Source organism: Salvelinus alpinus, chromosome 28 (assembly GCF_045679555.1).
Source record: "Salvelinus alpinus chromosome 28, SLU_Salpinus.1, whole genome shotgun sequence".
Taxonomy (NCBI): Eukaryota; Metazoa; Chordata; class Actinopteri; order Salmoniformes; family Salmonidae; genus Salvelinus; species Salvelinus alpinus.
The window spans coordinates 41121557-41139171 of NC_092113.1; the positions used below are offsets into that span (position 1 = coordinate 41121557).

The following is a 17615-nucleotide window of genomic DNA, read 5'->3' on the forward strand; positions in this document are numbered from 1 at the left end:
GAGAAGAGAAGAGAAGGAGAGAGACTGAGGGAGCAGAGGGAGGGAGGGAGGGAGGGAGGGAGAGCGAGCGAGCGAGCGGGAGCAGAGGCAGGCAGAGCAGGGAGCTCGGTAGAGCAGATTGGTGTATGATTTATTAGCTGGGGCTGGAGAGGTAAGGAGAGAGGGAATGAAGGAGGGAGAGAGATAAAGGGAGAGAGAAGAGATCCCTGGCAGCAGCTGAAATTGAGCCTTAAACTGGAGCCGATATGTAGAGGGAAAGGAGGGAGAAAGAGAGAAGGAAAGGAAGGAGTGAGGGGAGGGAGGATGAGAGGATTGTGTGCAGTACACACACAGTCAGGCCTCTGAACAGCTCAACCAACTGAGCAAAACACTTCAGACCCTTTGACTTTTTCCACATTTTGTTACGTTACAGCCTTATTCTAAAATTGATTTATTAAAAAAGATATATATATATATATACACACACTACCCCATAATGACACAATAAAAACAGGTTTTTAGAAATTAAAAACGACCACATTTACAAAAATATTCAGACCTTTTACTTAATACTTTGTTGAAGCACCTTTGGCAGCGATTACAGCCTCTAGTCTTCTTGGGTATGACGCTACAAGCTTGGTACACGTGTATTTGGGGAGTTTCTCCCATTTCTTTTCTGCAGATCCTCTCAAGCTCTGTCAGGTTGGATGGCGAGCGTCGCTGCACAGCTATTTTCAGGTCTATCCAGAGATGTTAGATCGGGTTCAGGTCCGGACTCTGGCTGGGCCACTCAAGGACATTCAGAGACTTGTACCGAAGCCACTCCTGCATTGTCTTGGCTGTGTGCTTAGGGTCGTTGTCCTGTTGGAAGGTGAACCTTCGCCCCAGTCTGAGGTCCTGAGCAATCTGGAGCAGGTTTTCATTAAGGATCTCTCTGTACATTGCTCCGTTCACATTTCTCGTGTTCCTGACTAGTCTCCCAGTCCCTTCCGCTGAAAAACATCCCCACAGCATGATGCTGCCACCACCATGCTTCACCGTAGAGATGGTGCCAGGTTTCCCCCAGATGTGACGCTTGGCATTCAGGACAAAGTGTTGAATCTTGGTTTCATCAGACCAGAGAATCTTGTTTCTCATGGTCTGAAAGTCTTTAGGTGCCTTTTGGAAAACTCCAAGTGGACTGTCATGTGCCTTTTACTGAGGAGTGGCTTCCGTCTGGCCACTCTACCATAAAGGTCTGATTGGTGAAGTGCTGCAGAGATGGTTGTCCTTCTGGAAGGTTCTCCCATCTCCACAGAGGAACTCTGGAGCTCTGTCAGAGTGACCATTAGTTTGTTGGTCACCTCCCAGACCAAGGCCCTTCTTTCCCCGATTGCTCAGTTCTGCCGGGCGGCCAGCTCTAGGAAGAGTCTTGGTGGTTCCAAACTTCTTCCATTTAAGAATGATGGAGGCCACTGTTCTTGGGGACCTTCAATGCTGCAGACATTTGTTGATACCCTTCCCCAGATCTGTGGCTCGACACAATCCTGTCTCAGAGCTCTACAGACAATTCCTTCGACCTCATGGCTTGGTTTTTGCTCTGACATGCACTGTCAACTGTGGGACCTTATATAGACAAGTGTGTGCCTTTCCAAATCATGTCCAATCAATTGAATTTACCACAGGTGGTCTCCAATCAAATTGTAGAAACCATCTCAAGGATGATCAATGGAAACAGGATGTAGGGGTTAGGGATCAGAACAGAGACGGGAGGTGCGTGACAATTGTTAATTGTTGTTAGTCGGTAATAGAGTAGCTCTTTACTGATGCTGCTTTACTTATTAAGCATTAACCTCTTAAATGTTAATCGTACTTTCGTTATAATTTAATTGTTCTATCAAGGTAATTCGCTTAAATCAACTTCTGTTTCACCAAAGTGCTGTCTGACAGCCCCCGCTTCCCTGCTTTTAATTCAGTTGGACACAAATGACTGGGGTATCAGGTTACATATCCACAGCCATTGGAGGCTCGGGAGTCCCGCCGTAATGCTCATTCGATGATCGGACTGTCCGTTAATTTGTGGCGGGAACGGTACATTGCTGGCACACAGGCTGCATAACGCTGTTAAACTATAACGCTGAGTCTACTGCAGCGATAGGAAGTAGTCGTTAAACTATAACGCTGAGTCTACTGCAGCGATAGGAAGTAGTCGTTAAACTATAACGCTGAGTCTACTGCAGCGATAGGAAGTAGTCGTTAAACTATAACGCTGAGTCTACTGCAGCGATAGGAAGTAGTCGTTAAACTATAACGCTGAGTCTACTGCAGCGATAGGAAGTAGTCGTTAAACTATAACGCTGAGTCTACTGCAGCGATAGGAAGTAGTCGTTAAACTATAACGCTGAGTCTACTGCAGCGATAGGAAGTAGTCGTTCTATGAAATAAACACATCGATTTATATCAAATTTTAAAAACGAATTTCTGTCTGTAATAAAGCCGTTTTGTCGGGAAATACTCATTCTAATTGGCTGGGCCTGGCTCCCCAGTGGGTGGGCCTATGCCCTCCCAGGCCCACCCATAGCTGTGCCCCTGCCAAATCATGTGAAATCCATCGATTAGGGCCTAATACATTTATTTTTAATTGACTGATTTCCTTCTATGAACTGTAACTCAGTAACATCTTTGAAATTGTTGCGTGTTGCGTTTTTATATTTTTGTTCAGTGTAATTTATCTACGTGTCACAAAAGGTTACATGACCAGCCATACATTGATTGTATGTAGAGAGGAGTGTGGAAGAGGTTATCCCCCCCCCCCCCTGTGTGTGAAGGTAGGATGAGGATTACCCAACACACAGGACAGGAATGTTCCTCTCTCTCTCACCTATTGTAGCTGGCTCCATCTGCTGGCTAATCAACTACCTCACCTCCACACTCATAATGCTAGTCATGTAGCTAGCCGGACAGTCAGCCCCATCTCTGATGTAGGTTATTACACACAGCATTACAACAGATCATTTGGCTGTCTTTTATCTACTCTGATAAGGAGTCCGTCTGTGGTAGGTTAGCAGCTACCAGGTAAACAGGTTCATGGCTCTAAACTGCCACCAAAACACTTGCGTTTGCGACCATTTGACGTGGCAGTGGGACACATGTTTTATTGGTCGCTAGGGTGCCAGGTCCCATGTTTTATGAGATGAAATTAAAGATCCCAGGAATGTTCCATATGCACAAACCTTTTGAGGGAGCGTGCAATTGGCATGCTGACTGCAGGAATGTCCAACAGAGCTGTTGCCAGAGAATTGAATGTTCATTTCTCTACCATAAGCCGCCTCCAATGTCTTTTTAGAGATTTTGGCTGTACATTCAACCGGCTTCACAACCGCAGACCACGTGTAACCATGCCAGCCCAGGACCTCCACATCTGGCTTCTTCACCTGCGGGATCGTCTGAGAAGGTGGAGAGGGAGGTGCTCAGGAGAATTTCTGTCTGTAATAAAGCCGTTTTGTCGGGAAATACTCATTCTAATTGGCTGGGCCTGGCTCCCCAGTGGGTGGGCCTATGCCCTCCCAGGCCCACCCATAGCTGTGCCCCTGCCAAATCATGTGAAATCCATCGATTAGGGCCTAATACATTTATTTTAATTGACTGATTTCCTTCTATGAACTGTAACTCAGTAACATCTTTGAAATTGTTGCGTTTTTATATATTTTTTCAGTGTAATTTATTTCTCACATCTCAATATTGAGTTCATAGCACCACTTTACAACGAGTAGGCTATGGTAGTAAATGATTTTGCTGCTCCAACGGAGCCAAGCGGTGAATAGGCGTACATCAAGTAGCCTGTATAAGCCTAGTGCTGGAACGGTTTTGTCAGACATTACATCTACTGATAGCCATGTACGCTAATTAATTCATCTATCTAGCAACATGATCATATTTAGAGTTAGCAATCTAGCTAAGTATTTTTGAGTTCCCACTTTGTCAGGTGGTGAATAAAGCTGTCCAAAAATTCATCTGATCATTCATAGGCTACCATTTTAGTTGTGTTACTTGACACTGTTGATAGTGTACAAAAAGAAAGCTCCAAAAAGACGACTTGCTTTCGTTCTGGCTAGCGCACTGTAGACGTATTCATATCTCTTTGTAATCTTTTTTTAGATGTAAAATCACTTTTTAAATGACAAGCCTACTTATAAAAAATAATCACGCAATGCAATTTTAAAGAATAGATTAATGTCTTACATTGCTAAAATTATATCATACAGCTATTTAATACATAATTCATGATGTATTCATCAGCCAAATGTAGCCTATTACTAGCTGAGTATAGAGAGAAAACATGCATTTATAACCCGCCAGTGAGGGAAAAAAAGTTAACATTGAACCCTGAGTGAATCTATCTAAATCAATGCAAGAACACAAGGACATGCTAGTGTAAAGGATGGCTGGTCATTATTAGCCTGGTTCTATATGGAACACGTCTACATTATGTGGTCGTTATTAGCCTGGTTCTATATGGAATACGTCTACATTATGTGGTCATTATCAGCCTGGTTCTATATGGAATACGTCTACATTATGTGGTCATTATCAGCCTGGTTCTATATGGAATACGTCTACATTATGTGGTCGTTATTAGCCTGGTTCTATATGGAATACGTCTACATTATGTGGTCATTATCAGCCTGGTTCTATATGGAATACGTCTACATTATGTGGTCATTATCAGCCTGGTTCTATATGGAATACGTCTACATTATGTGGTCATTATCAGCCTGGTTCTATATGGAATACGTCTACATTATGTGGTCATTATTAGCCTGGTTCTATATGGAATACGTCTACATTATGTGGTCATTATCAGCCTGGTTCTATATGGAATACGTCTACATTATGTGGTCATTATTAGCCTGGTTCTATATGGAATACGTCTACATTATGTGGTCATTATCAGCCTGGTTCTATATGGAATACGTCTACATTATGTGGTCATTATTACCCTGGTTCTATATGGAATAGTTAAGAGTAGTTGGAGTAGTTAAAGATGGAGTAGTTAAACCCACGTGAGTCAGGGAATAGTTTTAGAAGTGATATGGTACATTTAGAAACATGTTACTATATGTTCATGAAGGGACTCGTTTGATGTGTTGTCGCTTGTGTACAACTGCAGAATTATAAATAAGGACCATGTAGTTAATCACTGCAGCTCCTGCAGAAATTTAAATTATAGGTTGTTGTCTTTTACTTATTGCAATAGACTTCTTCTTTTTGTGTAATAATTGGCCACAGATTGTCCAGTTTTTATTTTGCAACTGTTGACTTCCTGTGTTGGGGGGGAAATAACCTGTTAGCTACATCTGTGAAATGCTCCTTCTTTCTCTGACCAGAGCAGAGCTGAGTGTGTAAACAATCTGTGGTTACATAACTCTGGCTACAGTGTACATGAAAAAACGGCCTGGTATTCAAACACATACAGGAAGTCCACGTCTGCTTTTACCTCTCACTTGTCTCCTTTTACTGTTGCCAACACCTTGCTTTACACACATTGTTCCTGCCTTCCTCCCTCTTGCTCACTCTCTCCTCCCTGCCTGCTGTGTGTGTGTGTGTGTGTGTGTGTGTGTGTGTGTGTGTGTGTGTGTGTGTGTGTGTGTGTGTGTGTGTGTGTGTGTGTGTGTGTGTGTGTGTGTGTGTGTGTGTGTGTGTGTGTGTGTGTACTCCAAGCCCCTGAGATGCTGTAGCTTCCTCTTAATGGCAGGCAGAAGGCAGTGGCTTTGAGGGTTGTAATGAAAACAGGGAAGGTTGTGATTTGGAGCGGGTCAGTGTAGATGCATGTACTGTGAAGGCTAGAGAACCCATAAAGCCAGCTTTAGCAGTCCTCACATCACAACAGGCTAGAGGGAGCTGAGTAGATGCTGCCAGAGTAGAAACCCGGGTCGTGCCAGAGTAGAAACCGATCCAGGTTTTCCAGGCGGCTGCCGACCAGAGGCTCTCTAGGGCTCCACTCCACTGGGCTCCTGTGCCGCTCCAGGTTTTCCAGGCGGCTGCCGACCAGAGGCTCTCTAGGGCTCCACTCCACTGGGCTCTTGTGCCGCTCCAGGTTTTCCAGGCGGCTACCGACCAGAGGCTCTCTAGGGCTCCACTCCACTGGGCTCCCGTGCCGCTCCAGGTTTTCCAGGCGGCTGCCGACCAGAGGCTCTCTAGCAGAAAGATCACATGTAAAGCTGTCCCCTTTGTAGTGGGAGAGCACAGACTGACAAGCTATTTCTTGCTTATAAAAAAAAAAGCCCATTTGTTCCTTCAGAGACCTTGTGGATTTGCCCCCCTGATTTTTCCTGTGTTACCTGTGGCTTGCCGTAGAGAATTGTGGAGTGTTCTCCCCGGGACTTTAACACCTTTTTCTCTGGAGTTACTTGGTTGGAGAGAGACGTTGGCTGAGATTATTAACTAAAGAAAGGTACGGGAGTGGGGTACGGGAGTGGGGTACGGGAGTGGGGAGCAGGGCTTGCCTGCCTCTGGAAGCTGAAAGTAAATGTGTTGGTAGTCTGCTTCGCTGGCCGTGAATGTTTTCAGCCTCCCTCCCTCTGCTTTTTATGGCTCGCATCTCTTAAAGGAGAAGAAATACTGAAATACATTTAGGTTTGGCTTTTTAACCTATTTAATGTTCTATTCCTTTTCTATTTTTTTTTACTGGTTTTGTTGTGAGATGCTGAGATTCCATGTTTCTCATTTTTTTTGTTTTTATGTACAAATCTAAAATGGTGGTTGTTGTGAAGTGGAGAAATTTGTCATGGGCTCTGTCATTTTCCTCCGTCCTGTCACTGGGGATCTTTTATCATTTTTTCCCATGTTCTTTATTTGCTCTGAGGTGCAAGTGTGTTATTATATCAGTGCTGTATTTCCTTCAGAGAAATATGGTCTGTGTATTTAGGAATGAATCGGTGGTGGTAAACACACAGTGTATGGAAATGCTTTGCCATTATACAGAAGTTATTGAAGTTGAGTTTTTTTGGGGGCTTTGAACTTTTGGCTCTGTAATACTCAGATGTTATTCTCCCCGAATCTGATATTTCCTGTGTGAGTTATGTAACAATAGATTTCCGTAGCTGCTCTTTTCAACCCACATGAAACAGCATAAGTATAATCTCAGTTTCTGTGTCTGCTTGAGTTAGTCGTTTCCTCTGTATTGTGCCCTGACACAGCTGTGCTCTGTAGCTGTGTTCTGTAGCTGCGCAGCACGCAAACAGAGGCTACAGAGGTTTTTACAGATTACTATCAAACTCTCAAACCAACCACAGAACTAACAAAAGAAAAACAATGTTTTGTTGTGGCCTGGGAACCAGTGTAACGTAGTGTGGCTCGTTTTCTCTGACTCTACGGTTGTCATTGTTGCTGATTCTCATCTGTACGGATGGCAGCTGATGGTTTGTCTCTCTCTTTTTCTTCTTCTTGTTTCAGAAGCGGTTCATTAAAGGGCTCAGACAGTACGGCAAGAACTTCTTCAAGATTCGTAAAGAGCTGCTACCCAACAAGGAAACGGTAAATCACTTTTTTTCTCTCTCTGGGGTTATATTTTAGACCGTGGCTCTGTTGAATCATTGTGTGTGTTACTGTACAAAGTTTCATTAGGCGTCAGATGTAGAACATGTTAATTTTGGTTGCAGCAGTAAAATAATAATAATTCAAAATATGGCTCAGATTTAAATGTTGCCATAAAAAAACTAAGTTGTAGCTATTATTGCATGACTTTAAGTCATCATCACATTGTGCTTCAACATGAACAGTAAAATGAGAGAATGTATTATTTTGGGCTTGCGTGTGTTATATTTGCCCTGAAGGTTTATTGATAAACAATAAGTGCATCCAACCCTCCCATCCATCCAGTCTGTTGCAATATTATCAGATCTGCCTTGGGGGCTCTCTCAAAACACCATACATGAGAGGAAATAGAGATATATATATATATATTGTATTATTTATTTTGTATTTATTTTAGTATTATTTTAACAAGTTCTCTTTTGCAAGGGAGCCCTGCATGTACACAATTTACTAAAATATAATACGATATAATGCAAATATAAAAATGACAATCACACTCAAGAAAAATAATCCCATTCCTCAGCAGAGGTCCTCAAACAACGTGTTGAACCACTAAGAGTCATCAGTACTTCCAGTTGTCTGGAACTCTGTCCATAATTAGGAGATACTGGCCAACATTTGTCTTTTATAGATAACCAGCGTCACCATAGAAATGAATCAGCGTAGTTTATCTTCAGAGCTGATAAGCGTGTGGTGAAAATGCAGAGTTAATGTGGGACACAGGTGTTTTCCACTACACATTTTGTAATTAGTAGTTACTGGTGCCAAGTCTCTAGGCAGTTATGTGAAACAAAGTAGCTGATCATTTTGCACAGCGTGGGGAATCGGCTACCTTGCTAACTAGCTCACAGCGTGGGGAATCGGCTACCTTGATAACTAGCTTACAGCGTGGGGAATCGGCTACCTTGCTAACTAGCTCACAGCGTGGGGAATCGGCTACCTTGATAACTAGCTCACAGCGTGGGGAATCGGCTACCTTGATAACTAGCTTACAGCGTGGGGAATCAGCTACCTTGATAACTAGCTCACAGCGTGGGGAATCGGCTACCTTGCTAACTAGCTTACAGCGTGGGGAATCGGCTACCTTGCTAACTAGCTTACAGCGTGGGGAATCGGCTACTTTGCTAACCAGCTCACAGCGTTGGGAATCGGCTACTTTGCTAACCAGCTCACAGCGTGGGGAATTGGCTACCTTGCTTACAGCGTGGGGAATCAGCTACCTTGCTAGCTAGCTCACAGCGTGGGGAATCGGCTACCTTGCTAGCTAGCTCACAGCGTGGAGAATCGGCTACCTTGCTTACAGTGTGGGGAATCGGCCAACTTGCTTACATCGTGGGGAATCGGCCAACTTGCTTACATCGTGGGGAATCGGCCAACTTGCTTACAGTGTGGGGAATCGGCTACCTTGCTAACTAGCTCACAGCGTGGAGAATCGGCTACCTTGCTAGCTAGTTAGCTCACAGCGTGGAGAATCGTCTACCTTGCTAGCTAGCTCACAGCGTGGAGAATCGGCTACCTTGCTAGCTCACAGCGTGGAGAATCGTCTACCTTGCTAGCTAGCTCACAGCGTGGAGAATCGTCTACCTTGCTAACCAGCTCACAGCGTGGAGAAACGGCTACCTTGCTAACCAGCTCACAGCGTGGGGAATCGGCTACCTTGCTAGCTAGCTCACAGTGTGGGGAATCGGCTACCTTGCTAACCAGCTCACAGCGTTGGGAATCGGCTACCTTGCTAACTAGCTCACAGCGTGGAGAATCGGCTACCTTGCTAACTAGCTCACAGCATGGAGAATAGGCTACCTTGCTAACTAGCTCACAGCGTGGGGAATCGGCTACCTTGCTAACTAGCTCACAGCGTGGGGAATCGGCTACCTTGCTAACTAGCTCACAGCGTGGGGAATCGGCTACCTTGCTAACTAGCTCACAGCGTGGAGAATAGGCTACCTTGCTAACTAGCTCACAGCGTGGGGAATCGGCTACCTTGCTAGCTAGCTCACAGTGTGGGGAATCGGCTACCTTGCTAACCAGCTCACAGCGTTGGGAATCGGCTACCTTGCTAACTAGCTCACAGCGTGGAGAATCGGCTACCTTGCTAACTAGCTCACAGCGTGGAGAATAGGCTACCTTGCTAACTAGCTCACAGCGTGGGGAATCGGCTACCTTGCTAACTAGCTCACAGCGTGGGGAATCGGCTACCTTGCTAACTAGCTCACAGCGTGGGGAATCGGCTACCTTGCTAACTAGCTCACAGCGTGGAGAATAGGCTACCTTGCTAACTAGCTCACAGCGTGGGGAATCGGCTACCTTGCTAACCAGCTCACAGCGTGGGGAATCGGCTACCTTGCTATCTAGCTCACAGCGTGCGGAATCGGCTACCTTGCTAACCAGCTCACAGCGTGGGGAATCGGCTACCTTGCTAACCAGCTCACAGCGATGTTACTGAATGAACATTTGCTCCTATTGAAAATGTTTTTGAGAGAAAAATGTGTGTTTGAAATTAACATGCATACATGTCATTATTTAGATGTACTTACGGCGCCATTCAGTTTACACAGAATGGCGCCGGAGGAGATGGCCACCATTTTACGGTCTCCTAACCAATTGTGCTATTATGTGGGGGTTTTTCGCGATATTTGTAAATTATTTTGTACATAATGTTTCTGCAACCGTATCTTACGGAAGAAAAGAGCTTCTGGATATCAGGACAGCGATCACTCACCTCGGATTAGATGAAGATTTCTTCAACAACAACAACAACAAGCAGGACTCACACGATATTCTCCAAACACCCCACAGGGCAGACATCCCAATTATTCGCAAAAGGAAGCGACGCAGAGGATGAGGCCGGATGCCTCGTCCGGACCCGCAGAAGACAACTAGGAAAGCTGCCGTTACCGTCAATATTACTCGCCAACGTGCAATCATTGGACAATAAACTAGACGAGGTACGATCACGAATATCCTACCAACGGGACATCAAAAACTGTAATATCCTATGCTTCACGGAATCGTGGCTGAATGACGACATGGATATTCAGCTAGCGGGATACACGCTGCACCGGCAGGATAGAACAGCACACTCCGGTAAGACGAGGGGGGGGGGGGGGGTCTGTGCATATTTGTAAACAACAGCTGGTGCACGATATCTAAGGAAGTCTCTAGATTTTGCTCGCCTGAAGTAGAGTATATTGTGATAAACTGCACGCCACAGTACTTGCCTAGAGAGTTCTCAGCTATACTTTTCGTGGCTGTTTATTTACCACCACAGACAGATGCTGGCACTAAGACCGCACTCAATCAGCTGTATAAGGAAATAAGCAAACAGGAAACCACTCACCCAGAGAGAGCTCCTAGTGGCCGGAGACTTTAATGCAGGGAAACTTAAATCAGTTCTGCCAAATATCTATCAACATGTTAAATGTGCAACCAGAGGGGGAAAAATTCTAGATCACCTGTACTCCACACACAGAGACGCGTACAAAGCTCTCCCTCGCCCTCCATTTGTAAATCCAACCACAACTCTATCCTCCTGATTCCTGCTTACAAGCAAAAATTAAAGCAGGAAGCACCAGTGACTCGGTCTATAAAAAAGTGGTCAGATGAAGCAGATGCTAAACTACAGGACTGCTTTGCTATCACAGACTGGAACATGTTCATTAATTCTTCCGATGACATTGAGGAATACACCACATCAGTCTCTGGCTTTATCAATAAGTGCATTGAGGACGTCGTCCCCACAGTGACTGTACGTACATACCCCAACCAGAAGCCATGGATTACAGGCAACATTCGCACTGAGCTAAAAGGTAGAGCTGCCGCTTTCAAGGTGCGGGACTCTAACCCTGAAGCTTACAAGAAATCCCACTATGCCCTGCGACGAACCATCAAACAGGCAAAGCGTCAATACAGGGCTAAGATTGAATCATACTACACCGGCTCCGACGCACGTCGGATGTGGCAGGGCTTGCAAACTATTACAGACTACAAAGGGAAGCACAGCCGCGAGCTGCCCAGTGACGAGCTAAATCACTTCTATGCACGCTTCGAGGCAAGCAAAACTGATGCATGCATGAGAACATCAGCTGTTCCGGACGACTGTGTGATCACGCTCTCCATAGCCGACGTGAGTAAGACCTTTAAACAGGTCAACATACACAAGGCTGCTGGGCCAGACGGATTACCAGGACGTGTGCTCCGGGCATGTGCTGACCAACTGGCAGGTGTCTTCACTGACATTTTCAACATGTCCCTGATTGAGTCTGTAATACCAACATGTTTCAAGCAGACCATCATAGTCCCTGAGACCAAGAACACAAAGGCAACCTGCCTAAAAGACTACAGACCCGTAGCACTCACGTCCGTAGCCATGAAGTGCTTTGAAAGGCTGGTAATGGCTCACATCAACACCATTATCCCAGAAACCCTAGACGCACTCCAATTTGCATACCGCCCAAACAGATCCACAGATAATGCAATCTCTATTGCACTCCACACTGCCCTTTCTCACCTGGACAAAAGGAACACCTATGTGAGAATGCTGTTCATTGACTACAGCTCAGCGTTCAACACCATAGTACCCTCAAAGCTCATCACCAAGCTAAGGATCCTGGGACTAAACACCTTCCTCTGCAACTGGATCCTGGACTTCCTGACAGGGCGCCCCCAGGTGGTGAGGGTAGGTAGCAACACATCTGCCACGCTGATCCTCAACACTGGAGCTCCCCAGGGGTGCGTGCTCAGTCCCCTCCTGTACTCCCTGTTCACCCACGACTGCATGGCCAGGCACGACTCCAACACCATCATTAAGTTTGCTGATGACACAACAGTGGTAGGCCTGATCACCAACAACGACGAGACAGCCTATAGGGAGGAGGTCAGAGACCTGGCCGGGTGGTGCCAGAATAACAACCTATCCCTCAACGTAACCAAGACTAAGGAAATGATTGTGGACTACAGGAAAAGGACCACCGAGCACGTCCCCATTCTCATTGACGGGGCTGTAGTGGAGCAGGTTGAGAGCTTCAAGTTCCTTGGTGTCCACATCAACAACAAACTAAAATGGTCCAAGCACACCAAGACAGTCGTGAAGAGGGCACGACAAAGCCTATTCCCCCTCAGGAATCTAAAAAGATTTAGCATGGGTCCTGAGATCCTCAAAAGGTTCTACAGCTGCAACATCGAGAGCATCCTGACCGGTTGCATCACTGCCTGGTACGGCAATTGCTCAGCCTCCGACCGCAAGGCACTTCAGAGGGTAGTGCGTACGGCCCAGTACATCACTGTGGCAAAGCAGCCTGCCATCCAGGACCTCTACACCAGGCGGTGTCAGAGGAATGCCCTAAAAATTGTCAATGACCCCAGCCACCCCAGTCATAGACTGTTTTCTCTACTACGGCATGGCAAACGTTACCGGAGTGCCAAGTCTGTGAAAAAAAGGCTTCTCAACAGTTTTTACCCCCAAGCCATAAGACTCCTGAACAGGTAACAAAATGGCTACCCGGACTATTTGCCTTGTGTGCCCCCCCAACCCCTCTTTTACGCTGCTGCTACTCTCTATTTATCATATATGAATAGTCACTTTAACTATACATTCATGTACATACTACCTAAATTGGCCCGACCAACCAGTGCTCCCGCACATTGGCTAACCGGGCTATCTGCATTGTGTCCCACCACCTGCCAACCCCTCTTTTTACGCTTCTGCTACGCTCTGTTCATCATATATGCATAGTCACTTTAACCATACCTACATGTACATACTACCTCAATAAGCCTGACTAACCGGTGTCTGTATATAGCCTTGCTACTCTTTTTTTCAAATGTCTTTTTACTGTTGTTTTATTTCTTTACTTACCTACACACACACACACACCTTTTTTTCCCCCGCACCATTGGTTAGAGCCTGTAAGTAAGCATTTCACTGTAAGGTCTACACCTGTTGTATTCGGCGCACGTGACAAATAAACTTTGATTTGATTTGCACGTGTGCAAATTGTTTATTAAAAAGTATTCTGTTTTCACTTTAGTATTTGCGATCAAATACAAAAACATTTAACCAGGGAAGGCCTTGCACCGCATTGTATTTGCAAGTAGGTCTAACTTTTTAGGAATGAACTTAACTGTTATATTTTAGTAATTGATAATATATGCATGAAATGTTATATTTGCCAACAAATGACAACATTTTACTGAAATTTCTTACAAAGTTACCCACTTTACTGAAATCCATTTCAGTAGGTTTATATTGTTCAACATGCTTCTATTGTTTTACACTATAACCAACCGTGGATAAGTATTGGAGCCCCTATTGACATGCTAAAGAACAATGAACCTTGTAAATCTATCTGGTCAATCTAAGAATGTATTTTAATCAGCATCTTGTTGTAGCTAAAGGTTTGCCACTATTTGATCCTGCACCAACTTAGGGAGACAAGGAGAGTTCATGTCTGTCTCTCTAACACCACACACACACACACACACACACACACACACTCAAACAAGCTCTACATTGCTTTGTCTATATTCCTTAGCTAGGGGTAATTCACTCTGAGTTCCTCTTTCTTCTACAGTACTGTGTGTGTGTGTGTAGTTCTATGTGTGTTAATTATCAGTGAAAAACTATGACACGTGGGTAAGATCCGGTGAGTCCCAACAACCCTCTTGTGTTTACCTAGGGGCCATATTGACTCTAATCAGACAGGGAGGGCAGAAACTTGACTACTGGCATATGGACCATAGCTATGCTCCGCCCACACAATTAGCTCTCGGGTCGTTACTGTAAAAGAGAATGTGTTCTCAATGTCAGTCTGTAGGTAGGTAGACAGGTAGCCTAGGGGTTAGAGCGTTGGGCCAGTAACCGAAAGTACGCTGGTTTGTATACTCGAACCGACGAGGTAGAAAATCTGTCTGTGCCGTTGAGCAAGGCACTTAAACCCTCATTTGCTCCAGTGGTGCCGTACTACTACTCAACTCCCTTCAGAAAGTACTCAACTCCCTTCAGAAAGTACTCAACTCCATTCAGAAAGTACTCAACTCCATTCAGAAAGTACTCAACTCCATTCAGAAAGTACTCAACTCCCTTCAGAAAGTACTCAACTCCATTCAGAAAGTACTCAACTCCATTCAGAAAGTACTCAACTCCATTCAGAAAGTACTCAACTCCATTCAGAAAGTACTCAACTCCATTCAGAAAGTACTCAACTCCATTCAGAAAGTACTCAACTCCATTCAGAAAGTACTCAACTCCCTTCAGAAAGTACTCAACTCCCTTCAGAAAGTACTCAACTCCCTTCAGAAAGTACTCAACTCCCTTCAGAAAGTACTCAACTCCCTTCAGAAAGTACTCAACTCCCTTCAGAAAGTACTCAACTCCCTTGACCTTTTCCACATTTTGTTGTGTTAACGGCTGTATTTATAATGGATTATATTTAGATTTTGTGTCACTGGCCTACACAATGTCAAAGTGGAATTATGTTTATCTACATTTTTACAAATTAATAAAAAATAAAAAGCTAAAATGTCTTGAGTCAATAAGTATTCAACCCCTTTGTTATATTTGTGTAAAGATTTTCTTCACAAAACACATGGACTTTGTGTGCAATAACAGTGTTTAATATGATTTTTGAATAACTACCTCATCTCTGTACCCCACACATACAATTATCTGTTAGGTCCCACAGTCGAGCAGTGAGGGGCACCTATTGGTAGATGGCTAAAAATAAATAAGCAGACATTGAATATCCCTTTGAGCATGGTGAAGTTATTAATTACACTTTGGATGGTGTATCAATACGCCCAGTCACTACGAAGATACAGGCGTCCTTCCTAACTTAGTTGCCGGAGAGGAAGGAAACCCCTCAGGGATTTCACCATGAGGCCAATGGTGACTTTAAAACAGTTACAAAGTTTAATGGCTGTGGTAGGAGAAAACTGAGGATAACAGAGTGAAAAGAAGGAAGTCTGTACAGAATAAAAATATTTTTAAAAATAAATAAAAAATGCATCCTGTTTGCAACAAGGCACTAAATTAATACTGCAAAAAAATGTGGCAAAGCAATTACATTTTTGTCCTGAATACAAAAAACTGTTATGTTTGGGGCAAATCCAATTCAACATATTTTCAAGCAATAGTGGTGGCTGCATCACATTATGGGTATGCTTGTAGTTGTTAAGGACTGGGGAGTTTTTCACGATAAAAAAATTAACTGATTTTTTAAATTTAACTAGGCAAGTTAGTTAAGAACAAATTCTTATTTACAATGACGGCCTACCCCGGCCAAACCCTAACCTGGACGGCGCTGGGCCAATTGTGCGCCCTATGGGATGGGACTCCCAATCATGGTTGATACAGCCTTGAATCGAACCAGGGTCTGTAGTGACGCCTCTAGCACTGAGATGCAGTGCCTTAGACCACTGCGGCACTCGGTAGCCCCCTAAATGGAATGGAACTAAGCACGTGGAAAACCTGGTTGTCTGCTTTCCAACACACACTGGGAGATGAATTCACCTTTCAGCAAGACAACATCACTCCCAATCTACACTGGAGTTGGTTACCAAAAATACTCTGTTCCTGACTGGCCAAGTTAGATTTTCAAGTAGATTTAAGTAAAAACTGGCAAGACCTGAAAATGGTTGTCTAGCAATGAACAACCAATTTGACAGAGTTTGACGAATTTTTAAGGAGTAATGGGTAAATGTTGCACAATCCTGGTGTGGAACGTTCTTAGAGACTTACCCAGAAAGACTCACAGCTGTAATTGCTGCCAAAGTTTCTTCTACAAAGTATTGACTCAGAGGTGTGAATGAATACTAATATAACATTTATAATTTTCAATAAGTTTGCAAAAATTTCTGAAAACATGTTTTCACTTTGTCAGTATGGGCTATTGTGTGAAGATGGGTGAGGGGGGAAACAATATTTAATCCATTTTGAATTCAGCAATTGTAACAAAAACAAAATATGGATTAAGTCAAGGGGTGTGAGTACGCCAAGGGGGTGTGAGTACGCCAAGGGGGTGTGAGTACGCCAAGGGGGTGTGAGTACGCCAAGGGGGTGTGAGTACGCCAAGGGGGTGTGAGTACGCCAAGGGGGTGTGAGTACTTTTTGGAGGCACTGTATGTGGTGAAATAAATCTCATAGAATTGTAAACTCGAGATCTCTCTGGTTCTACAATCATCATGTAGTCGTGTTTTAACCGAAATAATATCTAGCAAGATATATATATATATATTTTACCAGGGAAGTCACCTTGAGCTTGACGTCTCTTAAGATAATACATCTTATAATAATACATTAATATGATTTGGTTTTAAAGAAAAACATGTTGTAGCTTCATGGCTGTACACTGACTGTCCTGTAGCTATTCCTTCTTCTGTTCAATAATGCATCCACGTGTTTTGTATTGGCTCAGTCAGCAGTGTAGACCCTGCATGTACTAGTTTCTGTACACGCCATAATTATTCTTATGGAAGACTGCAGAAATGGTGTTGTTGACTTCAACATAGTGTTGACATCCCGTAGAGGTCAAAGGATATCACTAAGGTTTTCAGCCACATGAAATAAGTACCCTACAAAATCCTGTATATTCTGGAAGTGTCCAGTTTTATTTAACCTTTAACTAGGCAAGTCAGTTAAGAACAAATTCTTATTTACAATGACGGCCTACCCCCCCGGCCAAACCCGGACGACGCTGGGCCAATTGTGCGCCGCCCTATGGGGCTCCCAATCACAGCCCGGTTGTGATACAGCCTGAATTCGAACCAGGGTGTCTGTAGTGACACCTCTAGCACTGAGACGCAGTGCCTTAGACCACTGCGCCACGGAGAGAGCTACTTTAAGTACAGGGCAGATTTTCTGGGCACTCATTAATGGCACAATGAATATTTACCATCCGTAAAACAAATGTGTTCTCTTTAAATAAGAAATGAAGTCATTAACACCGTTGCTTAGAGATATATTACCTGACAAGTGATTGGCTCTTAATGTAAAGGGACCGTATATCAATGGTCTTAATACCTGGTGGGGCTGTGTGCTGCTTGGCGTGGTAATACCTCTCCTTCCA

General features: G+C 44.2%; 1 protein-coding gene across 9 annotated transcripts in view; it reads left to right on the top strand.

Annotated features, from left to right (window-relative positions):
• rerea (arginine-glutamic acid dipeptide (RE) repeats a) overlaps positions 1-17615 on the top strand; it is a 346416-nt gene that overhangs the window by 273175 nt on the left and 55626 nt on the right. For all 9 annotated transcript variants that reach the window (XR_011671486.1, XM_071373178.1, XM_071373177.1 and 6 more), the window contains one exon: positions 7414-7494. Coding sequence is in view for 8 of the 9 variants with exons in the window: in XM_071373178.1 (XP_071229279.1) it covers positions 7414-7494 (81 nt within the window). In the remaining variant the exon portion in view is untranslated. The remainder of the gene's footprint in view (positions 1-7413; positions 7495-17615) is intronic.